A 27,873-nucleotide genomic window follows, 5' to 3' on the forward strand; every position below is an offset into this window, starting at 1 on the left:
CGTCGCCCCCTTCAATTCCGAGCAGGAGATCAAGTCCTCATCAAGCTGAAACCAGAACAGATCAGATTTTGCAGCCGAAAGGACCAGAGACTAGTTCGAAAATATGAAGGCCCGGTTGAAGTCCTTAAAAAGATCGGGACTACCTCCTACCGAGTTTCACTCCCCACATGAATGAAAATCCACCCAGTAATTCATGTGAGCAACTTGAAGTCATACCACCCTGACCGAGACGACGACCAACGAAATGCAATCACAAGACCGAGCATCGATCTGAGGCAAAAAGAAACAAAAGAAGTAGAGGAGATCCTCGCCGACAGGGTTAGGAAGATAGGAAGACCTGTACGGACGATTCGTGAATTCCTTGTAAAATGGAAGAATCTCCCTACAGAGGAAACCAGCTGGGAACGCGCCGAAGACCTGAACTCCGCAGCCTCCCACATCGCTAGGTTTGAAAGTAGTCGGTTGACGGGGTCGTCAACCAATTAAGTGGGGGAGGATGTCACGGTCATGCTCGTCCAGGGCGTGTTGCCCATGGCCGCATGCCTATGGCAAGCCAAACCCTTGTCATGTCTTTTCATTCTAGTGTTTTTACTTTTGTAGTTCTAGGGCATATGACGCCTCAAAAATATCATGTCTAGGCCTGCCAGACATGAAATGCCTCAGAATGTACTATAGGGGGATATGACTAGTTGTCAACTTCTCCCTACCCAAGGTTATATATGCTAAGCCGTTGTTATCTCTCTNTTGCTTGCTTATATAACGTCTCTTTCAAAAATCTCTCTTTCTAAAATCTCTCTCTACCCTCGTTTTCCAAAACCTTCTTTTAAAACCAAGGCTAGAGGCTTGATCATACGTCGCTTGGCCGTAGGCGACGCAAGTACAAATTGGCTTAGCTCACTTGTCGTGGAAAATGAGTGCCGCACAATCGCTAGTCTGCTGCCTTTAAAAGTGCGATTGTGTCATTTTGCACCCTCCACCACTTCACTGTGGCCATTGTGGCCACCGTAGCCTCGACGGCCGCCACAGCCACCATGGCCATAACGACCACCTTGGTAACCACCATGATCATGGCCTCCATGACCTCTATCATATTTGGCATCCTCTATTCCATTGATCTCCACCCTCACCTCTGCAACATAAAATTTAGCAGTAAATAAACATTTCGATTTTTTTAAAGAAATTTCTTATCGTATAAGACTCATCATTGTGTTTTACCAAGGTTTTCGCCAGATCTCTAGCATACCCCTCAAAAGAGATGAGGAGAACAAAAACGAAAAAAAGATCGAGGGAAACAAAAGCCTTGGAACTCATTTTTGTGTGTAGTAAGAGAAATGTTTTTGAAGATGAGATGAGTAAGATCTGCCTCATTCTAGATGTATTTATAGTCATCAAGAGTAGAGAGACCGTGTAATAGTTCAAACCCACTGCTAGTATATATCGTCCACTTTAGTTAGTTATGTATTGCCAACAGTCTTATGAGTCTTATGATTTTAAAATGCGTCTATTAAGAAGAGGTTTTCACACCTTTATAAAAAAAAAATGTTTTGTTTCTCTCCAACAACTAACGTGGGATCTCACAATATCTGTGATTAGTTGGAGAGAGGATCGAAACATTACTTATAAGGATGTAAAAATTTCTCCTAAGTAGATACATTTTGAAATTGTGAGGTTGATGATGACGATATGTAAGAGACCAAACCAAACCATATCTACTAATAGTGGACTTATTAAGAATCAAGCAAAGATTAAAGAAGAGTTTGCATGAGTATATTTCATATTTTAATGAAGCTTGAAGAAGAGTTGGCATGAATATATTGCATACTTCAATAGCACTTGCTGAACAAGTGTGATCATAATACGATCAAGTTGAAGTTTTGGACTGATCGAGTGATACGTATGTGCATAATTTCTTGTGCCACTAATTTGGTACCTTACCAATAGGGTTTCAACTTGAAGGATCGTGACAATTAATACCCGCATCAATTAGCTACGTTTCATTTTTATTTAAAATTGTGTTTGCTTTATAAGTGGATGAGATTATTTTTGTAGGTATTAATTGCTGTACTCGATTTTATCCTTAAATTCGATTATTTTAATGAAAAATTATTTGAAGAGGCTTCCAAAACAAGGCTGTCAATTTAAAATAATATCACGATTTTGTAACATTCATGGTTTTAAAATAAATTTGTTAGGAAAGGCCTTATAAGAAATATTTTGTTAGCCTATTAAATTGACGTGAGATCCTACAATCCACTCATTTGGAGCCCAAAGTCTTCGCTAGTACACTGCTCGGTGTTTGGCTTTGATATTATTTATAACCGCTCAAACTCACATCTAACAGATATTGTCCGCTTTGATTCGTTATATATCGTCGTCAGCCTCACAATTTTAAAATGCGTCTATTAGAGAAAGGTTTCCACACTGTTATAAGGAATGTTTCGTTCTCCTCTCCCAACGTTGAACTCAACAAGCCTTAAAAAAGAAACAAATTTTAAGATAACCTTTGATAGTCTTAATGAGACAACCTTAGTCGTAGCACTGTCTGATTGAATAATTTGTCTACTAGGACTTGTTACACGTATCTTATTATACATGCAGAGAGATATATTGCATCATCCATAATTGATATACTTATACATGATTGTATAATTTACTTATACAATAAAGCTTAAAATACACGCAATTAATCTCAATAGTAGAGATTAACTAATACCCTTGTACTTGGGCAAGATTACATGGACACCAACAAGCCTTCACTGGCTCAAGCATAATAATGCATTTATTCATTACTTACACAATCACTATAACATTGACTTGAACCAACATAGTTTTCAATTGTTAGGCTTGGCTTGTGGATCTTCATTAACATCCTCATCAGCAGAGCAACCGTGATGACAATGGTGGCGGTGCCCGTGATGGTGCCCATGGTGGAAACGATGATTTTCATCCTCGATTCCATCTCTGTTAGTCTCCATCACAGCTTCTTCAACTGTATGATATAATCATGCCCTAAGAATAGTAAGCTAAGTCCATAATTTAAACGTAATCATTAACGATATCCACGAGCGAACATATGGAATAAAATTTTACCGTTCTTTAAACCTCTCGCGGTAGCTGTAGCATCCTAAATTTAGAACTTTAGAATTCATTGTAAACGCTCGAACTAAAGAAATACGGAGAAAGTTGAAGGGATGAGAAGATTAGCAAAATTTTGAATGGATAGCAATACCTATGGATAACCTCCTAAATTAATATACATATATATATATATATATATATATATATATGTATATATATGTGTATATTATAATTTGAAGGGATAGCAATACCTATGGATACACTCCTAAATTTAAAAAAAAAAATATATATATATATATATATATATATATATTTTTTTTTTTTTATGCTTAATTTGAATGGATAGTAATACCTATGGATAGCCTCCTAAATTTAAAAAGAAATATGAAATATATTTTATGCTTAAATTTCAAAATTTATTCCATAAAACAAAACTACTAGATATTATCTTATTTCTTGAATTTTTTCTCAACGTTTTTAAAACATGTTTGTTAGGGAAAGTTTTTGCACCCTTATAAAAAATGTTTTATTCTCTTCCTCAACTGATGTAGGATCTCACAATCCACTCACCTTCGGGGTTCAGCGTTCTCGTTGACACTCGCTCCTCTCTCCAATCGATGTGGTATCTCATAATTCACTCCCTTTTATGGCCCAACGTCCTCTTGCTAACATACTGCTTGGTATCCATCCCTTATTTTTGCATAAAATGATTATTTTATGCATACGGTAGCGACTTTAGGTTAGTGAAATCTAGGGTCGTTACAAATACAATAGAATCATATGGTGGATAATGTGTAAAAATTGAAAGATATACATGACATCATTTTCAGTATTATTAACGTTCCTTTGACACATGGTTGATATATAGATAATGATTTCAACAATATATTGATATTAAATAAATGGCTACAACGATCTAAATCTTCTACATAACTACCGATGATATTAAGTATGTTTTTTTTTTTTTTTTGATCCACATAAATTATTTACATGTTTTATTTTAATAAAAATATATTTGTTTTGAGTGATATTAAAATTAGTATTCCATGCAAGCCCTATCCCAAGGAGGATTTTTGAAAAATTTCATCCACGGCCGCCACCGTGGCCATTGTGGCCGCCGTAGCCACCATGGCCATAACCTCCACCGCCGCCGTAACCATCATGATCATGGCCTCCATAACCTCCATCATATTTGGCATCCTCAATGCTATTGATCTCCACCCTCACCTCTACAACATAAAAATTTATCAATAAATAAACATTTCACATATTTTAAAGAAAGTTCTTATCGTATAAGGCACATCATTGTCCTTTTCCGAGTTCTTCGCCAAGTCTCTTGCGGACACCTTAGAAGAGATGACGAGAACAAGGCGAAAAGAAGACCAAAGAAAACAAAAGCCTTGGAACATGAATAGGATGTGCATCATGTAGATGTATTTATAGGCATCAACATAGAGACTATGTATTAGTTCAAACCACTGCTAATATATATTCTCCACTTTAATCAATTAGTTATCTATTCTTATCCGTCTTATGATTTTAAATGGGGTTTCCATACATTTATAAAAAATATTTTGTTACTCTTCAACTAATGTGGGATCTCACAATATCTATGATTAGTTGGAGAGGGTAGCGAAACATTTCTTATAAAGGTGTGAAAATCTCTTTTTAGTAGACGCATTTTAAAATCGTAAGACTGATGACGATAATGCGTAATGAGCCAAAGCAAACATGTACTAGCAGTAGATTTGGACTATTACAGATGGGGAGAATTTAGACCCGACAATTAAAAGGCTAGCATTTTAGTTGGGTGTGATGAACTAAATGAGAGAATTATTTTGAAATGAGAAGCAAAAATGAGACTTCACAATTTTATTTTTAGAGAAAAATAAAATATAAATAATAATTGACTCAAAGAAAAGTTTGACATGAGTATATTGCATGCTTCAATAATGAAGCTCTTTGAATCGAATAATTGATTTAGAATCATTGATTACGATAACAATTCAACTACAACATAAGGGTTCACATGATCTAGTGGTAAGAAAAAATAGATTTTTTAAGAAAGGTATACGAGTAGAACTGATATGATCGAGAAAGAATTGGTGAAAGCTCTCTTTTTAACTCAAAGAGAAGGTAAGCCTTTTGCAAATCTCGTGCTTAATTTAAACATCAAAGTTATGTCATACACGATTGAATAGATATCAGTAAACCTTTTTAATAAATGTAAGGTGCACCCTTTTCAAACTTTCAAATTGGCATATTGATTGAGAAATTCAGAAGTAGTTCTTAGCATTTATTAAGAGGGGTCTAATTCATCCGTGTTTATGACAGAGCAAAGCTTATTGGAGAGACTATTTCAGCTGCAGAGATGAGGATAACCACTAGTGTAATATGGGGTCAGTTGGCAACATCTATTTAATACTCAAATATGGCTGGCGTGTTAGAGAAAGGGAGTGAGTGTGTTAGGTTCTTTCATTTATACATTGCCACACAAGAGCCCTTAAATGTAGTTAATACCATTAATACTATACATATGTAGTCATGCTTCAAAACTAGGGAGGTCCTTTAGCCAATTACTCTATTGGTATTGATTTCGAGCTCAAATCTAAGGATGGAGTGAAGAAGAAAAAAGAGTGAGATCTCACATCGGTTGGAGAGAGAATCAAAACATTTTTTATAAGGGCGTGGAAACCTCTCCCTAAGAAACGCGTTCTAAAATTTGTGAGACTGAAGACAAAGCATAACGAGCCAAAATGGATAATATCTGCTAGTGGTGGGCTTGAGTTGTTACAAATGGTATCAAAGCCAGACATCGATCGGTGTGTCAATGAGTAGGCTAGATCACCAAGATGGGTAAATTGTGAGATCCCACATCGGTTAGAGAGAAAAATGAAATATCTTTCGTAAGGGTGTAAGGGTGTAAGGGTAAAGGTATAGAAACCTCTCCGATAATACATAACAGAAAAACAATCGATTAACTGGTTGGTTTCGTTCTATCGACCTATAAAAGTGGGGTTGAGTGAGATGGAAACGTAAGGATAATCAATTATTTTATTTTGGCACGGTGTCAAGCTTATGAACATTTTATAAACATTGGAAATGGCGAAAGGGGGACAATGTTCGATAACTTAGAAACGGAATTTGCAGACAGAAACACACAGTAAAAACTAAACACGGAGAAAGAACAGCCGAGGCATTCCATTCCCCATGCATTTATTTCTCAAACATTAAACCATTTCATTATTTCAGCACATCCACACTATGCCTTATGGCTTTGCACCCTCCACCACTTCACCGGCGTAGCTGCAGCACCGGTAGCGGCACCAACCATGCCGGCAACGGTAGCCACCATGACCGTGCCCATCATGGCCGCCATGATCGTAGCGACCACGACGGTAGCCCCTGTCATATCCTCCATACTTGGCATCCTCTACGCCATTGGTCTCCATTGTAGCCACTACAACATTATCATTAAAATTAACTCCAAGTGAAACAAAGCTAGACATTGCGGTCAAGATTTTAAGTGTCATAGAATCTTATCATGTGAGACTCACCATTTTCGTTCTTGACCGAGGTGTGTGCGAGGTCGCTCGCAGCCACGTTCGAAGAGATGAGGAGAACAAAGGCAAAAAGAAGGCCGAGGAAAACAAAAGCCTTAGAGCTCATTTTTTTTGTGTAGTAAAGATCGATTTTTTGAGATGGGATGAGTAAGATTTGCATTCTTCTTGAACTATTTATAGGCAAAAAGAGTAAAGGAGATGAGCTGAATTAGGACGTTGGGATTTATGACTGACTCATAATTTAGTTGGGTGTTAATGAACCAAATGAAAAACATTTTGAAATGACTCAGCTCTCTTCAAAATCTTATCTTTAGGGAGAGATAATGTTTCACCACTACTAAACTCTCATGATTTTGCTTTTGAATTTTTTAAAAAGCCTTGTATCGAAGTATTATTTACTTATAAACCCATAATCAAATCCTTAATTATCCAATGTGGGACTCCTCCCCACAATCATCAACACACTGGTTATCGTGCAACTTTAAATTCACGTTAAATTCAAATCGACGTCTCTCAACTGTTTTAAAACTATTTTAAAGTTCAAAACTCGTTAGAATGTTAGATGAAAAGTCGACATGTCTAAATGTTGCTCTGTCAAATTATTTTCATGCAAGTGGACCTGTGAGATTCCACATTAGTTGAGGAGGAAAATGAAGTATTCTTTATAAGGTGTGAAAATCTCTCCCTAGCAAACACGTTTTAAAAATTTTGAGGGAAAATTCGAAAGGAAAAGTTCCAAAGAAAACAAAGGAAAAGCTTCAAAGAAAACAATATCTACTGGCGGTGGGTTTAAACGGTTACATGACTAAAAATATTGAACAAAGAAAAAATTGGCATGACGATGATCTAGAACCACATGAAAATGATGTAAATAATAATCAACCCGTAAAAGGGTATTGGCTGATGAGTAAACTTTGAAATGGGCATATTCATTGTACAAATCAAAAGTGGATCCTTGCATTAATCTAGTGGGTTCTAGTACATCATTGTTTATGTCAGGCACAGCTTCTCATGGAGATTATTTCATTTACAAGGATGGGGCAACATCTTGTGTAACATGGTGGGGTGATCTGACCCATGATATTAATAATTCATTTCAAATAAATCTCAAAACTATGTCCAATCCATTTCCAAGACTATTTGAAAACTTCATTTTGTGTCATTTTAAAATTATGTTCGAAATAGGGAGCTAGCATGGTCAAATTTGGTTGGCACTGCTAGGAAATGAAGTATGTCAGGTCCTTTCATTTCAGACTCTTAAATGCACTTAATACAATACATTTTATGAATGCAATTAATACTATATACAAAGGAGAGTGAAAAAAAAAAAAAAGGAAGAGCATAAAGTAGATGAGTGATATCCGAAGTTGGATACGAAAGAGAACAAAACACCCTTTATAAGTATATGGAAACTTTCCCTAACAGACTCGTTTTAAAGCTCGGAGGGAAAACTCGAAAGGAAAAACCAAAAGAAAACTATAGGAGGCTATCCCCCAAATGAGTAGATACGGGGCTTTGTGCTAGTAAGGACATTGGACCTGAAAGGGGTAGATTTGGTGGACTCCCACATCAATTAGAGAAAGGAACAAGTGTCAGCAAAGATGTTTAAGCCATGAAGGGAGTGAATTGTGATAATGTGTGAAATCGAACCGTTACAAGATAGCAGATAGCACGTATGTATCCCAAAATAGGGTCAGTTGAGATTGAGTAGCATATGATGATTCAGTTCAAATATTAATTTCCTCAATTGATAAATTTGTAAAGATAGATGGAATAAATATTTTGGGATTGAATCTTATACAAACTCATTGTATATAACACTCTCACTCGTATGCCTTCATATGAATTATTCAAATCAAGTCATTTATGTAATGTTACCCGGAAACCAATCTTATTAATTTACTATAGGCCTTTAAATTTTTTTTATAAATGTGTCATCCACATAATATTGAAGTTTACACCTATAATTTTTAATTTTTAGGTCAGAGTTAATTTAGATAGTAAATAAAAATATATTAATATGTTGTTTTATAATATAAATGGCAACCATTTGGTAAGACGTGTATCTAAATTGGTAAGATGTGTATCTTAGGGCAAAATCTACCTAACATGTTTTCATACTACATGTCTCATAATTTCAAATACTCCATATGGTGTTGACACCAAGGAGGGATACATAAATTCATAAACATAAGGTGCACCTTTTTCAAGGGGCTCAATCATAGAAAGTTAAATACTTGGAGCAATTCTATATTAGATGACTTCTTAAAGATTTTCCTAGGATGCACGAGGGATGGCATAGAGCAATGACATAGATTTTCCTAAGATGCACGTGAGTGATGGCATAGAGCAATGCCATAGATTTACCTAGGATGCACGTGAGTGATGGCATAGAGCGATGACATAGATTTACCTAGGATGCACGTGAGTGATGGTATAGAGCAATGACATAGATTTTCCTAGGATGCCCGTGAGTGATGGCATAGAGCAATGACATAGATTTACCTAGGATGCCCGTGAGTGATGGCATAGAGCAATGACATAGATTTACCTAGGATGCCCGTGAGTGATGGCATAGCAGTTTGAAAGGACCTATGTTGATGTGTGGGTGTGTATGGGAAATAGTCCAAATTTTGAATTCTTATATAAATGTTAGGAATCGGTCCTTACCAACTATAATATAATTTAAGGTCAAACTAAGGCAAAAACGAGTGAGCACATGACCTTGAGTGAAGGTGTACATGAATTAACCATTCTATTAATCTAATCAAATATTATATATAAAAACAAAAGAATGAATCAAAATTGTGAAAAGTATAGAATTGAAACTGAAAAACTTTTGATAGAGAAGATGACAAATTCCTAGTAAAATTGTTTTAAAGAACTAGTAAAAAAATAAAGAACAAGAACAAGAACAATTCAAGCATCTACCATGGCGGCGGCTTCTCTCTGAACAGCTTTCATCAACAAACCATCTTTTTGCAGCGCCATATGAATGGGCAAGAACCCTAACCCCTCAGCAATGGCCATCATCATCTTCTTCATTCCCCTCATGAACTTCTCCAAATCAACTTTTCCATTCGACTCACTTTCGTACGCACAACAAACCTCATCGCTTCCAAACTCCTTTAACATCTCTGTGTACGACAGCGCGCCGTCGCCGTCCACGTCGAGGTGCCTGAAACGCTCCCTAATGGCGGCGCCAAAGGCTTCCTCGTCCTCCACGAAGCTCACTACGGTGGCGCTGTCTAACAATTCTACGCTCATCTTCAAAAACCCTAATGCCTTATGATTCTTTGGATGAAGATTTTATAAAAGCCCTTGGCGGCCACTTCTATTGCTATTTTAGGGAAGAGGGTTTTGGTTAATTATTGATTTAGGGTTTCTTATTATTAACTAGATGTTAAAATAAAATACCAAAAAAAAAAAAAAAAATTAGGTTAAATGTACTGATACAAAATTTATGGGTATTTTTAAAATGTGGACGGTTTATTAACTGTACTTTTAATTTTTCTTAAATGGATAGTGACGGGTTTTATTAACGGTAAAAGTATTTTTTTTTATAAGCTTTTAAAAAAAATTTAAGAGTATTAATGAAAATTTGGAGGTTTGAGTGTATTTTGAAACCCTTTTCAAAATTCAAGGGCGTTTTGGGTATTTTGAAATAAATTATTAACGGTTTCTATCGTATTTTTTTAACTTTTTAAAAAAAAATTAAAAAAGTTTTAAAGGTATTATTAAAAAATTTAAAATTTTATAGGTATTAATAGATGCTCCTTCATTATTTTTATTTATTGTTTTGAATTTGTTTCCTTAATTTCTCCTAATTTTATACTTTAAAATATTGTCCTTATTTGCATGATATATTTGAGTTTGAATTTTTTTCATTTAAATTTGTTTTAGATTATTTCCTTTTCTGATTATCTAAATAAGTTGGAAATTTAATTTTAAATATATTAAAATTATTAATAATTTTGGTCGTATATGTCTTAATTAATTAATTAAGTTTAGTTTGGTTAAATTTATTCCATTTTAATCAATAAAATTTTAATTATATATTTGTGTATTGTTTATTTTGCATAAGTGACACTTAAATAAGGTGAATATTGAGTTCGCAGATATTAGGTGATAGAGCAATAGCTATAACTAGATTTATGTCGTCTTTTAAAAATTTAAAGAACTAAAATTTATATTTTTTGAAAAAAATAAGTTTTAATTTCTCTTGTTTTAAAAGTTAGAATTTCATCTCTACGGTTTGATATTTTGTTCGTATGTGGCTCTTGTTGCTTGGGAACGACATTCCCTGTTGTGACTAAAAGTCTATCCTTGATTAATCTAAATTTTTTCATGTAACAGCTCAAGCCAACCGTTAACAAATATTGTCTGTTTTGGCTCGTTAGGCTCATGATTGTAATACATTTCTACTAAGGAGAGATTTTCCCATCTTATAAATGTTTCGTTCCTCTCTCCAACTGATGTGGATGTCACAATCACTCTTCCTTAAGGACAATGTCATTGTTGACACATAGCCTGGGTGTCTGGTTCTATTACCATTTATAACAACTCAAGCTCATAGCTAGTAGATATTGTCCATCTTAGCCTGTTACGTATCGTTGTCAACCTTATAACTTTAAAACGCATCTACTATGAATTGGTTTCTACACCTTTATAAGAAAGGTTTCGTTCTGCTCATTATTCGAAGTCGGATCTCACATTTTCAACCTAGTAGCGGCTAACAAATCGAAATTTAGGTCAAGAAAAAAGCACCCACTCCTTGAATTTATCATTTTGTTTGATTGGCATCTCTCTCAATTGCTTCTCTAAATCTCTTTTTTCCCCCTAAAATTTGGCTAGTTTTTAAAAAAACTTACATCCCAAATTATAATTTAATCGATTTAACCCAATATACTATTCCATGAAAATCAATTTAAAATTTGTTCATACATCAGTTCTCACAATTGTACAGCCTTCTTAGAAAACTTAAACTACCCACTTGAAAATCATCAACACTTGGAAAAAAAAAAAAATAATTACACATGTAAATTAACGTTTTTTTTAGATAAAACCTGACAGATGATATAAACTCATCGAGTTACGAATTATACTCCCGCATCCTCGACATAAAACACAAATCTCTCGAACTTTTAACATTATAAATAGGATTCAATACACGCAACAAAGGTCCAACAACACATAAGATGGATAATTATGGAAAGCAAAGAAAGAGATGAAGGGTTTAAAGAGATTAAAACATAATTAAAACCCACATAGTTGTGAGTTAATTTACTTAGTTTCCATGGTGTTTGATCTTAGTTTCCACTTCAGTTTTGTGTATCATTGCACTTTTTTGACTTAGTATCGCAGTGATCTTGGTGTTTTGGGACCGATTTTGAACTGCATTTATGATAATGGTTGGGATGACTGCAATTGGGTTTGATGGGGATTAAGCTGTAGAAAATGGGGTAGGGTTTATGTTTGGCCGCTCCTGCATCCCAAAACAAGTTTAATGTGAGATTGCACATCGATTGGGGAACAAAACTAAATACCCTTTAGAAAGGTGTGAAAAAATTTTCGGGTTTTAAAATTTTTGAAGGAAACTTGAAAGGGAAAGCCCAAAAAAGACTATTAAAAGAGAATGGCTAAGAAGCTTACCATTTTTTTCGGCCAACATTAGCTCCCGAGCTGCAGCCAGCTCGGAGGAGACGAGGAGAAGGAAGAAGAAGAAGGCCAAGAAAACTGAACCCTTCCCACAACTCATGTTAACTTGTTGATACACAACAAGTAAAGTGGTTTTGAGATGAAATTGAGTGATTGGTTTCCATATAACAATGTGTTTTTATAGGCCAAGGGATGGGGAAATGATCGGAATGGGTCCTCATAACAACAAAATTTGCCAACTTTTTGAATGTGGGTTGTTTTTTTTAGGACGTATGGATCTTACGAGCTCATCCCTAGTAGATATTGTCCATTTTGGTTTGTTACTCATCTTCAAATGTGTCTATCAAGGAGAGTTTCTACACTTTTATAAGGAATGGTTCGTTCCTCTCTCCAACCAATGTGGGATCTTACAATCCACCTCTCTTAGGGGCAAGCGTTCTCGTTGGTACACTGCCCGGTGTCTGGCTCTGATACCATTTGTAATAGCTCAAGCCCACCCCTAAGAGATATTGTTTACTTTGGTCCATAACGTATCGTCATCAGTCTTACGATTTTAAAATGCATCTATTAGGAAGAGGTTTCTACAACTTTTTAAGAAATGCTGCATTTCTCTCCGACCAATGTGTGGTCTCACATGGTATGTCTATTAGATTCCGTTTTTGAAAAAAAAAATAGTTTACACACCTACAAAGTTGTAACTATATCAATAAAACCTTAAGTGCCCACCAAACCCGTCGGAAGAATAACCAAAAGTGTACCAAGCATAGATTGCATTATTGTTTGGGAAAGTTTTACCTTAAAGGAAACAAGTTTTGTTTTATTATTTATTCAAGAACATAGGAAGATATTTTATAGATAATAATATTAATTTATAGGACTTGTTATTTTTACGTAATAACTTAAAGGGTTTATAATATATTATATAAAGTCAAGTATCTTATCCGAGTAATGCTACTGATACAACAAATTTTGTAATCGTTACAAATGATTTGATCTTTGTTCGTAGGGAGACATGTGAGTGGAGATATCATATATAATGAGTTTGTATAAGACTAGACCATGAAATATTTGATCTCTTTTTGTAAATTTATTAATTCTAAAGATTAATATTTCATTGGATGATATATGCAACTCAATTTTAATCTCACGTGAGTTAAGAACTTCTAGCCCTGAGAACTTATTCTTTGATTTATATGAGTGAGAATTGTTTTTGTAACCGATTCAATATGCTTACCCATATAGGAGAAGTAGATGAATAGTTTCATTAAGTGTTAATTTCGGGACTTAAACAGTGACCTCACCCTCTCATTGGCCCGAGAGGAATTTAATTCATAGTTGGATGATAAACAAATTGTTAATTAAAGAATCAATGGTAATTTAAAAGATGTAATGATGGTGTAAAATGAAATTTTGACCTAGTTGTAATTACGAACAATTTGTGAAGAATCAACTTGCATGTAGCGATTATATCAATAGAAACAACTTGTTCTACCGCGAATATGAGTTCAACTATACGTCCTTAGTAGGGTAGGGTGACCTGCTGTTAATAAATGAAAATTGGTTCTTACCGTCTTCTTAAAACATGCAGATCTATAAGGTCCCTTCGTTACCTCATGGTAACACTAAAAAATCAAAAATATATTTAAATCCATAAACTATTATATGAGAATCAATTTAAAATTTGTTCCTACGTCACTTCTTACCGTCTTCTTAAAAAATTCAAACTATCACTTGGAAATCGTCAAATATTTGAAATAAAAAATCTAAATCGGATCAGTATTAAAAATTCATAAACTTAATTGATAGAATTAAAAGTTGGCACTCTTATAAACCAAAGTATTTTTATAAATAGTGTAAATTGATCGAGTTGAATTATATTGCACAAATCTCCCAAACTTATAACCATATAAGTAGAGGATTCAATACACACTAAAACCCAGGTAGGTGTGGGTTAGTTTATTTAGTTCCCATGGTGTTTGATCTTAGTGTGCACTTCAGTTCTTCGGAAGGCAATTTCGTGAATAAAAATTGCAGACTGCGGGTGGGGCTGGCCGTCGGAAGCAATCACTATAACGACCTGGGCGATCGCAAACAGGTTTGTTGGGGTTTTGTGTGCGGGGAGGTGACGAAAGTGGTGCGGCCTTCATGTATGATCGCTGCTGCATCCAAAAACAAATTTAAACTTTCACTATATATACTTAACCGTTTATTATAAGACAAATATCTAGATATTTACCTTACGGGTTATCATATTTGTCCTTTTATTAAAGACAAATATATTGTATTCATTTATTATTCTTTACTTTTATTGTTATTTCATATTATTTGTAATTTACCAATATTTATGTATTCTGTAAATGATTATAAATAAGAGAACTCTCACCCCATTTAAGCGTGATGGATTTAGCAAACATTCACATTAACCAAAACTAAAAACGGTAGGGTGCACAATATGTAAGGACCTCACCATTGTTTCCGGCCACCATTAGCTTCCTGGCTGCACCCAGCTCGGAGGAGACAAGGAAAAAGAAGAGCAATATAGCCAAAAAGACCGAACCCTTCCCACCACTCATCTTAGTTGATTTCTCTTTTATCACTATACTCAACAACAACTATGGTGGGTTTGAGATGAACTTGAGTGATTGGTTTCCTCATTTCATTGTGTTTTTATAGGCCATGGGAGAGGGACATGTTATTTCAATCCTATACCTCTTATAAATATCTTCGGGTCTTGAATGTTAACCACCGAAAAATTGAAATATATGTCTATTAGATTGAGAAAGTGGGAAGTTTGAGTTCAATATAAAAGGAAGGTCTCTTGACTTACCATGGCATAATAATTGGACAGTTTCATCTCACTTTGGTGATTCGGAGGTAGTTGAAGAATACATTTTTTGACGGCTCCAGTTCGACTTCTCAGATAATCCAGCTTGAGTCTCATCAATTTTGACTCTTTGAGAGGTGTTTTTTACGCTTTCAGAGACATTTAAGATTAATATGGCTACTTTTCAAGCGAAGTCTAGATTACTTTATGCAAATCAGATGAGTCAATTTTCATAGTAGAGTTTTTACTTCTATGATTATGGGATTCCTTACGTAAAATTAAATTTCAAGGAGAAATTTTGAGATAGCATCAAGGGAGCATAATGACTTCGGCTTAAATGGTTTTACTATTGGTTTGATTGAATTAATTGTATTATGTATGAACGACACACGCTCTGACGTGTCATACTTTGTGATTGTCTGACACGTATTATGTTCTGTCGTGTTATATTTGATGTCATGAGATGTTGTGTTATGTTATATATCTGGTTGTGACTTTCCATATCGTATGATGCATGATACCTCTATATGTTATAACATGCACACTATGTTAGCATGTTCACTTCGCGTTTATGAAAAAACTATTAAACCACCTATGTTATTCATGAAAATTGTGTTATGACAAAACGAGGCATGACATGTATCATACGCATATACTAGGATTTAAAGTTAGGGGACCTCATACATTTTATATGTCATTTGCATTAAGATACTTTCCCATTATAATTAATACGAATGTGTATGCTATGATATTATGTACATCATGATATTATGCGCGTTCCTTTCCCTCCAAGCATTTTCACGAGCGTGAGTGCGCGGAAGGTCATATCCAAGAATACATATACAAGTCTCCTGTTCGAAAAAATACCTAGAACTTTATTTGTTACAGCATGAGGTCTTTACTAGCAGTATAGTTCGCTTTAGTCTATTACACATCATCGTCAACTTCATAATTTTAAAATGTCTATTAGGGAGAGATTTTCATACTATAAAGAATATTTCGATTTCCTCTCCAGTTAATGTGATATCTTACAATCCATTCCCTTTGGGTCTAGCATGTTTGCTGACACATCCGTGTCTGGCTCCGATATCAACTATAACAGTCCGAGGCTACTGCTAGTAAATATTGTCCATTTTAGCCCGTTACATATTGTCATCAGCCTCATAATTTTAAACGCATCTACTAGAGAGAGGTCTTCACACTCTTATAAATAATATTTCGTTCTACTCTGTCCAACCAAATTGAGATCTCACATCATTACAATTGATTTATAATTATTTCCATTCAATACAATTTAAGATTCCAACCTATCCTTTTTAAGTACCTATCAAATGAAAGAACAAAAACAAGAAGTGTCTATCAATCTAGCATTATTTGTTTGGAAAAGTCATAAAAATTGGAGAATTTTATTTTATTTTCTTATTGTAATGAGTTTTTAATTTACTTTCATATTAGTTAAAACACTACAATCTTGAGGCTTGTTAGACGAACACGATTCTCGTGTATTCCCTAAATTAGCCGATGTGAGACTTTTATCATCTAACACCTCCCCCGAACAAAGCACGCCTCCCCTTAATCGAGGCTTTGGGCTTCCCAAAAGGTCTCATAACAATGGAGTTAGTATTCCTCACTTATAAACCTATGATCATTCCCTAAATTAGCCGATGTGGGACTTTCATCATCCAACACCTCCCCTCGAACAAAGCACACCTCCCCTTAATCGAGGCTCGACTCCTTTGGAGTCTTAGTCATTTTTTACTGCATTCGTACCTTCGAGGAGGCTTGACTTCTTTTTTCTTTTTGGAGTCCTTTGTTCGACATTCGAGGATTTGTCAATCTATTGGCACGGCTAAGTTTAGGGCATGGCTCTGATATCATGTTAGACGAACACGACTCTTCACAATTGTATGATATTATCCACTTTGAGCATAAGCTCTCATGGCTTTGCTTTGGGCTTCCCAAAAGACCTCATACCAATGGAGTTAGTATTCCTCACTTATAAACCCATGATCATTCCCTAAATTAGCAGAGACTTTCATCATCGAAAAAGGCTGTCAATGCATTTGAGATAATCCACTTATCGCCATTTTGTTTTTCCCATTACGACAGTTTCTATTTGGTTCCTGAGAAACTGCCGCGAAAATCTAGTGCTCTTTGTCTCATTTCTCAGTTTGCTGAACCTACGAGAACATGCATAAAAGTTCGACCGTTTTTTTTTCTGGCCGATTTTTTCGGTGTTGTGGTGAATTCTGACACGTGGTGATTTGATCGCTCGACTTCTTCCTCGGATTTTTGTGCGAGTAAACAGGATTTGGAATAATTTTTCTTTGGTCGAATCTGATGTATATCCATTGGCTTTGATATTTTATCGTAAATGTATTAAACTTTTGTTCTGTGATTTTCGAGATCATGCACATCTTGTTGTGAATGTATGATTCGATTATATTTGGATTTCTGGATTCGCATTAAGCTGTGTGATCCTATTTTGTTGGCTGTGGACTTGTGATCGATCCAGGAACAAAAGATGAAGATCTTATCTTAGCTGAAAAGTGAGAAGTTCAGGTCATACTATTAATTGAGTCGATGGGATATACCTTCATGTCCTAATCACTCTATGTTGCCTTCTTAATCAGGAGACCCACTAATCTCTGGTGATAGTGGGAATACGTTTGTTCTGGATATTGTGAATGATTCAAAGAGGGTATGGAAGTCGAGGATGCTGAAATGAGGGATCGCACCCAAACTCCAGCTAGGCTGTTCAGGGGTCTGTTGTGCTTACTGGTGCTTCTTTTAACAGCATTTATGATGTTAGTATTCTACGGTTTTATCAGTGCCATTTTTGTTCGAGTATTCAGCCTACATTATAGTCGAAAAGCTACTTCCTTCTTCTTTGGTTCTTGGTTAGCTGTGTGGCCTTCTCTGTTTGAGAAGATTATCTACGTACTTCACCTTTTTTTCATCCATCTGGTTCACAATCTATGTGTTATTCGCCTGTTCCTATCTGGCCTTCGCTACCAGTTTCAACACTCGACCAATGCCAATTTTCCGGCGTAAAAAATTGTCTTGAAACTTGATCGACGGGGCGGATGTGCAGTATTACAAAACTATATAGACTACGGTTTGAGTATTTTAAAAAATATTCAGTAAGTGATCCTACTATTGGAGTTACAGGTAAACACACACAATTATGAATATGACCTAACATATCAGTCTATATTTCTTAAACGGTTATCTTAAACGGGCTAATTGAATGCGTATTTACTGTTCTAAACACGGTCCACACATGCGAGTATGGACAATTGATCTCTGTGAAGCTAACTCGACAATTGTTTTTCAAGCCGGTTTGATTTTCAACTTCAGCTTTCCACTTCTTGAAGGTGACAAACACATTTGACTCGTGTTTCAGGAAATAAACCTATACCTTCCTGCTGAAATCATCGATGAAAGTGATGTAGAACTTTGATCCACTAAGTGATGGAACTCGAGATGGTCCCTAAATGTCTGTATAGACTATTTCCAACCGCACTTCTTCAATTCTCTAGTAGCTTTTGTGAAGCTAATTTATCTTTGTTTGCCCATAACGCAACTCTCACAAAGGCTCATATCAACGAATTTCAGGCCTTCTAAAACTCCATTGGCAGCCAACATTTTCATTCGTTTGACATTCATATGTTCAAGACTATTGTGTCATAAACTTGAATTGGAAGCACTCTCTCAGCAACCATGTTTATACACCCTAAAGAGGTGTATAGGGTTCCAGATTTTGTGCCACGTTCTAATACCATGGCACCCTTAACAATCTTTCAGGAACTCTTCCCAAACTCATGCATAACTTGTGTTATCCAACTAACCAATAGCGATATGGTAGAGTTTGTATGCTTACATTCCCTTCCCTTCAATCTCCAATGTTTTATTGTCAGCAAAATACACCTTCTCATAATTTTTTGATTTAAAATTTAGAAACAATTTCTTACATGGAGATAAGTGAAACGATACACCTAAATCCAAAATCCAGAATTCAGTCGGGCTGTCCACACTAAGAATTAGAGCATCATCTTCTGTTGAATTTACGAAATCATCATCATCTCTAGATTTGTGATTCTACTTTCTCTCTAGTTTTTATATATTCTACAACACCTTCAATAAATTCAATGTTGTCTTCTCCTTAACGATGTTGAATGCCACATTTCTGGACAGTGTCTTCTCCATAGTCATGTATCCAGCTTCATCCCCGACAGGGGTTCGTGAAGATCTTTCTAATACAAATAATCTTCAATCTACATCTTTCAAAAACCAAAATCAAATCCATCGAACTTCTCAATTCCAATCTTTGAACTTTCCATCTTTACAGATCGTGGTGAATCTTTGCTTAGCTCTGGTACCAGTTATTAGGATCGCACAACAACACACGATCTAGATAAACACAAAGAATAAGAGAGAAATATTTGGCTAAAGGATTATATTGATGACTTCAGATACATGCATACACTAATACAGTAATATAACCGAAAGCATGAAAGTACATTTTCAAAACTACCTAAAGGTATATATGGTTCATAATTTTAGCCGATATAATCATTTACTATATATAACTAATTATCTATCATATATATATCTCTACCCACTTTAATAACAATTTGAATATGCATGCAATGTGAATAACACGAAAGAACATATACTATGCTTAGCATAGAATCCAAAAACTTAATAAACCATAACACTTTGAAGCATAAATCTCTAAAACAATAAGTGAACACCAAAGTTTTCCAATTTTAAAATGAAATAATGTATTGAATTCAGACCAATATTTACCAAAATATGAAATAGTTGTTGAGAGCCGAAAGCGGAACAAATGTACTCACAACACCAAAATCATTGGAGACATACAATATTGCACTCAAAAACTTGATTTTTCAACAGCAGAAAGAATGGCATTATATAGCCTTCTGCTAAACCTAAATATAAACTAACAAGCCTACAAATATTAGCAAAACCTTGAGAATAGGTCTTGGTTCTAGAGAATAGGGCTTATGACAGTGTTTAACAATCTCCACCTTGTCATAAGATCTCCAAGTTGATAGCGAATTTGGTTGTTACCACGTCAACCCACTACTCCTTCCTTCCGATGTTGATGAGATCCAAACAATGGCAGAACTTTTCACGAGCGATCATCTTTGTCAACATATCACCAGGGTTATCAGCCGTTTCAATTTTTAGTAAACGAATATCCCCTTTGCTAATAATTTCTCGAATAAAGTGAAAACGGACGTCAATGTGTTTTGTACGAGCATGATGGACTTGATTTTTTGACAAGCAAATAGCGCTCTGGCTATCACAAAATACATCTATATGTCCCTACAAAATACCCAAGTCATTGATCAAACCATGCATCCAAATAGTTTCTTTAAAAGCTTCCGTTACTGCCATATACTCTGCTTCAGTGGTAGACAATGCAACAGTAGACTGCAATGTTGAATGCCAACAAGCAGGTCCACCAGCCATAGTAAATAAATATCCCGTAGTAGATCGTCGCTTATCCAAATCACCAGCATAATCAGAATCCACAAAACCAGCTACACGATTGTCAAGATTAAACATTTCTTGTTTTTGAAACTTAATACCAACATCAATAGTGCCAAGAATGTACCTAAGAATCCATTTTACAGCCTGCCAATGCTCTTTACCAGGATTATGCATATAACGACTCACCATGCTTACTGCGTGTGAAAGATCAGGTCGAGTACACACCATAGCGTACATCAACGCACCAACAGCATTTGTATAAGAAATGTTCTCCATATACCTTTTGTCATCGTCAGAACTTGGACACATGGAAGCACTAAGCTTGAAATGAGGAGCAAGTGGAGTACTAACGGGTTTGGTTGAATCATTCAAACTAAATCTTGACAATACCTTGCGTAGATATTGAGACTGAGTCAACCAGACTGTACCTTTTTTTCGATCTCGCTCTATCTCCATTCCAAGTATTTTCTTTGCATTGCCTAAGTCTTTCATTTCAAATGTTTTAGAAAGCTCATCTTTGAGATTATCAATCTCCACCTGTCTCTTTGAAGCAATTAACATATCATCAACATATAAGAGCAAGTAAATAAACGATCCATCATCGAGACATCGATAATACACACAATGGTCAAATTGACTATGAGTATACATATGCTCTACCATGAAATGATCAAACCTTTTATACCATTGGTGAGGGGATTGCTTCAGCCCATACAAAGATTTCTTCAATCTGCTTACTAAATGTTGTTGTCCAACTACTCGGAAACCAATTGGTTGTGCCATATATATTTCTTCTTCCAAATCTCCATGCAAAAAAGCAGTTTTTACATCGAGTTGTGCAAGCTCAAGATTAAATTGAGCAACCAAAGCCAACAAAATTCGAATCGAAAAATGTTTTACCACAGGTGAGAAAATTTCATTGTAATCAATACCTTCTTTTTGTGCGTAGCCTTTAGCCACAAGTCGAGCCTTATAACGTATACCAAAAGGGTCTTCCTTTTTTGCAAAAACCCATTTACAACCAATTTCCTTCTTACCTTTTAGAAGTTGTACCAAATCCCAAGTTTGATTTATCTCCAATGATGTTATCTCCTGATTCACAGCCTCTTGCCAGTGTAAGCTATCCGGACTCTGAATAGCATCTTTGTAACTGTTAGGAACTCCATCAATCAAAGAGAAAGCATATGCTATCGTATCATCAAACCTTGCAGGTTTTCGAATTACCCTTCGTGGTCTATTCTTGGCGATTGACTCAGGTTCCTCCACTCTTTCATTTACAAGACTTTGCTTCTCAAGACTTTTCTCTTTCTGTTCTAAGACCTCAAAGTTATTATTTACGTGATCAATAGGTTCTTCAGTAGGAGCAATCACATCAGGAGAGAACACCACCTTCTCCACCTGCTTCAATGCCTCGTCATTATTTTCAATTTTCTGCAAAAACATTCTAGACTCATCGAATGTCACATCTCGACTATTAACAATCTTACTTGTTTCTGGACACCATAACCTATAGCCCTTCACACCTTTGCTAAAGCCCATAAACTTGGTTTTTTTTGCTCTAGGATCCAGCTTTGAGTCTATCACATGATAATAAGCAGGACACCCAAACACATGCAATTTATCATAATCACTAACAGGACTACCTGACCATACCTCAAGCGGAGTTCTCCCACCGTTTCCAGAAACAGGTAAACGATTCACCAAGTGAACTGCATAACTGAGAGCCTCAGCCCAAAATGCTTTACTCAATCCTGCTTGAGACAATATGCATCGAACCTTCTCTGTTAATGTCTGGTTCATTCTCTCAGCAACTCCATTTTGTTGTGGCTTACCAGGAACAGTGAAGTGTCGAACGATCCCTTCATCTCGGCATACTTTAAGGAATGGATCATAAGTATATTCTCCCCCGTTGTCTGATCTCAGCCTTTTGATTTTCCTGTCCGTCTGATTCTCTACCATTTTCTTCCACTCTAGGAAGATTTGGAGAACCTCGTTTTTGTGCCTCATGGGATACATCCAAACTCTCTTCGAGTAGTCATCAATAAAGGTGACGAACCACCTCTTTCCTCCCAATGAGACATTCTTTGTGGGACCCCATACATCAGTGTGAACATAATCCAAAATGCCCTTTGTTTGGTGTATAGTTGTACCAAACTTCACATTTTTTTGTTTACCAAATATACAATGTTCACAGAAATCAATTCTTCCAGTTGTGGCACACTTAAGGACTCTTTGGTTCACCAGTGTCTGAAGCGCCTTCTCACCAGCATGCCCGAGTCGCATGTGCCATAATTTCGATATGTCTTGTTCTTTCAAACTTGCCACAGCAGCATGCCCAATTATTGTGGTTCCGTTGAGGTAGTATATGCTACCTCTTCTAGTTCCTGTAATTGCCACCAAAGCTCCACGAGCTACTTTCAAATTCCCTCCTTCCAAAATGATGCGATAATCACTCGCATCCAAAACGCCAAGTGAGATCAAATTTTTCTTCAAGTCAGGGACATACCTCACCTCTTTGAGTTTTCGTATAACCCCATCAAACATCTTGATTTGTACTGAGCCGATTCCCATTATCTTGCAAGTACTATCATTGCCCATATAGACAACTCCACCATTGAACTTTTTGAAGTCCAAAAACATCTCTTTGTTGGGACACATATGATAGGAGCACCCAGAATCAAGAATCCATTCACTGGTTTGGCTGACTGATAGGGAGATTGTCAAGGCATCATCTGTATCAGTGTCGTCATCTCTAACCACATTGGACTTCGACCCCTTCTCTTTTAAGATCGAACAATCCTTTTTTCCAATGGCCTTTCTGTCGACAATATGCACACTCATTTTTATCAAGTTTTCTCCAATTGTCAGATCTACCTCTCGACTTTAATCGAGACTCTCCACATTCGTTCTTTTTCCAATTAGAAGTCCTTCCATGAGCAGTGAGAACATTTGAGCTAGAGCTTTGATACGTCTCCTTTTCTTTTTTTCGCATCTCATTGTTTATTAAGGCATTTGAAACATCTTCAAAATCAATATTAATGATTCCATGTAGTAGGGTCGTTACTAAAACTCGTATGATTCCGGCAAAGAGTTTAATAACAACAACGCCTTGTCCTCGTCATCAATCTTAACATCAAGATTGAGCAAATCAGTGATGATTTTGTTAAAATCGTCCAAATGCTCAACCATTGAGATGTCTTCCTTGTAGTCAAAACAGAAGAGTTTCTTCTTCAAATAGAGTTTATTTTCCACACTCTTCTTCATATATTTCGCTTCAAGTTTGTCCCATAATTCTTTCGCCATGGTAACCTTCATAAATGGATATTTCTGATCCTTGCCAAGACAGGATCGAATAATTCCACAGGATTGTCGATTTAATTTCGTCCATTCTGCTTCTGTCATGTCTTCAGGCATTTCCTCTTGGAGAGAAACATCGAGGTCTTGCATGACCAGCAAATCGCTAAATTCGCCTCGCCAAACACCAAAATTATTGGTTCCATCAAATTTCTCTACTTCGAGATTGGAACTCCACACTCTCGATCCACGTCGTGATGGTTCTGCCATTTGCAATAATTAATCTGGATGAAACTCAAAAACACAATTCTTGAAAATTGAATTTCAAGAGAATAAACACGATTGTGAGCACGTCTAATGGTCGATGAGGCCCAAGCTTTCACAATACCCCAAAATACCACAATAAGGCTCTGATACCACTTGTTGAGAGTCGAAAGCGGAACAAATGTACTCACAACACCAAAATCATTGGAGACATACAATATTGCACTCAAAAACTTATTTTTCAACCGTAGAAAGAATGACATTATATAGCCTTCTGCTAAACCTAAAGATAAACTAACAAGCCTAAAAGTATTAGCAAGACCTTGAGNATAGGTGTTGGTCCTAGAGAATAGGGCTTATGTGTTATGATCCTTTGTAAAACCACTGTCCTAGCCCTTCTGATGTCTCTGCTGCAGGTATCAGCCTCTACCCCCAAGTCCTCCAAATTCTTCATGAACTTCCCCAATGTCTTCTTCATCTCCTCCACCCCAAGCTTCACGCCAGCTTCCTCCTCTTCCATCACAAAACCTGCTTTCTCAAACACTGATTCCATCTCCACTCTCAGCTTCTCAATAAGCACTCTTATGTTCTCCATGTCTTTAATGGCTACATATGTTCCCACTTGCATTGAGCTCATCACCTCCTTTTGCCCCCTCAATGCCGCCTCGTAGTTCTTCCATAGCGAGTCGATCCATTTCCCCATCGACCCCACTGGAATCGACGAAGCTGCTGCCATCACCGCTGCAGCCGGTGGAGCAGCCACCGCAGCTGCCACAATTGAGCATATCAACACGGTGGCAAAAGTGGCTACAAAGATTATACTAGACACCTTCCTCCATGTACTCAATGACTTGAGCTTCTTGTCAAGCTTGTTCTTCCTAATTTGCAGTTTCTCAAGCAATCCAATTTGTTGTCTAAAAACAGAGTTGAATATTTGGAAGAACTCATCTGTAAAAGGCTCACCAACAGCCTTGAAATTCTTCAACTCTTGTAGAGTTTTGACATATCCATTTCCACCCTCAAAGTGTTGAATCGCCATTGAAACAAGAAGATGGCTATCACGAGCTCTTTTCAAACACTTCTCCAGCTCAGTACAGAAATCCAAAGACTGCAAACTATTCTCAAAATACTCCTCAACCAATTCAAACAACTCATGATTCTTCCATATATCTTTCTTGCAACCCAAAATTACTTTCACAACTTCTTGATTCATTTCCAACAAACACTCTGTAATTTCTTTAAGAGAATCAAAGGAAAGCGCTCTAACCTCAACGCCAACGGCGATTGTGTTGATGGCTTGATGGGTTCGAGATTGGAGCATGGAATCGAACGATTGTAGATCCGCATCGGCCTTACAAGCCGCCTCATAAGAACTCAGCTCTGTTTTGTAAGCCCTTTTGGTGATGTGGGATCCCATAGGTGTTGAATCGAAAGAGGGTTTGGAGGGAAATTGAGAGAAATGTTGGAAGATTTCAAAAGGGTTTTGAGAAAAGTGAGAAAGGAAGAAGACCCAGAAAGGGATTGGAGAATGGAAAGCGATTGAGAGAGAAATCGATGAAGAAATAGAGGAGGGTTTTGGTTAAATAGGGACGCGGAAACACACAAACTTGTTCAATCCACACGGAAAGTGTTCCTTAGAGCATAACGCTTTCAAAAATTTAAAGACAGAATTGAGAGGCAAGAAAAGAGATTTTCAAAAGCGAGAGGTAAGGGGAGGCAGAAGCTTATTGTGCTTAAACAAGTAGCCGCAAGCAAAGCAACCAAACCAAGCCAAATGTGGTTATATTATGAGAGAGAGACTCCATTTTTGGGTCCCACTGTGGAGACTCTTTCCCTAATGCCCAATATGAAAAGAGATGGGAGATTTGATTCAAAACCATGCTCGTTTTATAGGTCCCACGATTAACGATGGCTCTTGCAATAATGAGGTCACTATTTTAGTGAATGAAGCAGAGAAGACTAGTGATATTGATCCACAAGAAGTTCAGTAAACTTTGAGACAAACAATCGAGGCAAATTTAGCTTTCGGACGAGCTAAGACACGAGCAGAGATTATCAATAGCATATTTTGTTGATTTGTCTAAATAATCAAGAGAAATAAAATACTCTTTTTATGTATTTTATATGATGTTTTTTTAATACATACTATGTTGTTTTTAAAAAATATTGTTAAAACGACGAGTAATAGATTTAAATTATGATATTAAACTTTGGGATACATTTTTATTGATGTTTTTATCTAAATGATTAGTATGTTAATTTTTTTTTTATTTTCGTAAAATAAAGAAATGTGAGCAAAAAGGAGAAGAACATATTATATGAGGGAAATAAAAGGGTGATGGAAACGGCAGAAGAAAGTGTAATTAATAATTAATTAATTAATTAATTAATTGCCTTTTCTCCTCACGTCAGTCTGTGGCGCGTGCTATCCACGCGTACCCATTCTGTTAAATGCCCTGATTCTCGGGGATGTTAACGTCACCCATCACCTACTCCCTACGTCATCCCAAGCACACGTATATGTGTATACACACGTACATATACATATACATATACATATACATATACATATACATATACATATACATATACATCTACATCTACATCTACATCTACATCTACATCTATATCTATATATATATGTATACCAATAAGAGTGCACAAATCGCCAATCAATTCGAAGATCGTCACAACCAAACACTTGAGAGTTTAGAATTTTTAAAAATATAACCCAATTTTTAAAGCTTTATAGAATTAAAACTATACCCATATAAATTAAATTTAAATCTAAATGACTAAGAAGGTTTGTTTGCTCGTTTTTCGATTCAATTTTAATGATATTCCTGATTTCTCTTATTGTAAGACATTGGGTAGGAATTTGAGAGAAATTAGAGCAAGTTAGGAGCATTTTTAATGTATAAATAGATCACCAACATGTGTCAGTAGCTATGTGGATCGCTAAGGAAAGCCTCCACTCGAGCTAGCCATAACCAAAGCATGTTTAAATAATAATATGCTTTAAGTATGGTTTTACCGATTGAAATGCCAATGAATAGAATTTATGATAAATTCAGTAATTATGATTTACTTATTGGTTTATTATCAGAGTAAAACATGAGTTTAATAGGGTTTAATTGCGTATTATATTATTTGTATGTCGTATAATTGTACGATTGTGGTACTATGAGAAGATTATCAGTCAATCCTTAATGTGAGACTTGTCACTAGTGATGGAGACCATATCTATACCTTCTGTCTTAGTATGACGTATATAAATCAATTAGTGCAGTACGTACACTATATGGGTGTGGTTAGAGAGTCTCCAGTTATTCCCTAATTGTGATCTTGTCAAAGCAGGACAAGGGAACACATAGAGTCGACATACACGAGGGTTGCTCCCTCTTGTATTACCTTCACATTGTGAGGCTATTAGAGCTAGGTCGACTACCCTAGTAGTTATCTATCACAGAGAACAAACTCCATTATAAGAGTTGGAAATACGATGACACACACTAAGACTAGAACACAATTATCTAGATACCCTAAATTTAGCTACATCTTAGTCTAGTTAGCAAGTTCTAACAGACTAGCAAATAAGAGAGAGCTTTGTTCGGCTAATGTAGAAAAGTTAAAAGTTGGCTAGTTGAAATGTTGAAGTAATCAAATATA

General features: G+C 36.0%; 2 protein-coding genes and 2 long non-coding RNA genes across 4 annotated transcripts; all 4 read right to left on the minus strand.

Annotated features, from left to right (window-relative positions):
- Positions 1-4,583: 4,583 nt before the first annotated feature.
- On the minus strand, positions 4,584-14,958 carry LOC111486540. Its single transcript, XR_002718887.1, has 3 exons — positions 14,767-14,958; positions 14,230-14,458; positions 4,584-4,594 (listed from the first exon to the last, which is right to left on the minus strand). It is a non-coding gene; the product is annotated as an uncharacterized LOC111486540 (long non-coding RNA).
- On the minus strand, positions 6,155-6,785 carry LOC111486536 (glycine-rich protein DC7.1-like). The gene is made up of 2 exons (XM_023133726.1): positions 6,636-6,785; positions 6,155-6,538 (listed from the first exon to the last, which is right to left on the minus strand). Exons 1-2 carry the CDS (start codon positions 6,745-6,747, stop codon positions 6,348-6,350), a joined length of 303 nt encoding a protein of 100 aa, XP_022989494.1. The 5' UTR covers positions 6,748-6,785; the 3' UTR covers positions 6,155-6,347.
- On the minus strand, positions 11,778-12,450 carry LOC111486544. Its single transcript, XR_002718894.1, has 2 exons — positions 12,294-12,450; positions 11,778-12,126 (listed from the first exon to the last, which is right to left on the minus strand). It is a non-coding gene; the product is annotated as an uncharacterized LOC111486544 (long non-coding RNA).
- Positions 14,959-24,412: 9,454 nt separating the features above from the next.
- On the minus strand, positions 24,413-25,886 carry LOC111486480 (UPF0496 protein At4g34320-like). The gene has a single exon (XM_023133656.1). The coding sequence runs from the start codon at positions 25,619-25,621 to the stop codon at positions 24,488-24,490; it is 1,134 nt and encodes a 377-aa protein (XP_022989424.1). The 5' UTR covers positions 25,622-25,886; the 3' UTR covers positions 24,413-24,487.
- Between the last annotated feature and the right edge of the window lie 1,987 nt (positions 25,887-27,873).

Source organism: Cucurbita maxima, unplaced genomic scaffold, assembly GCF_002738345.1.
Source record: "Cucurbita maxima cultivar Rimu unplaced genomic scaffold, Cmax_1.0 Cma_Scf00011, whole genome shotgun sequence".
Taxonomy (NCBI): domain Eukaryota; kingdom Viridiplantae; phylum Streptophyta; class Magnoliopsida; order Cucurbitales; family Cucurbitaceae; genus Cucurbita; species Cucurbita maxima.

Bases quoted from the DNA above. Each gene is read 5' to 3' on its own strand.
- LOC111486536 (XM_023133726.1), bottom strand. From the start codon at position 6,747: ATGAGCTCTAAGGCTTTTGTTTTCCTCGGCCTTCTTTTTGCCTTTGTT. The intron at 6,539-6,635 runs GTGAGTCTCACA...ATAATGTTGTAG, and splicing joins CTCGGTCAAGAACGAAAATG to TGGCTACAATGGAGACCAAT.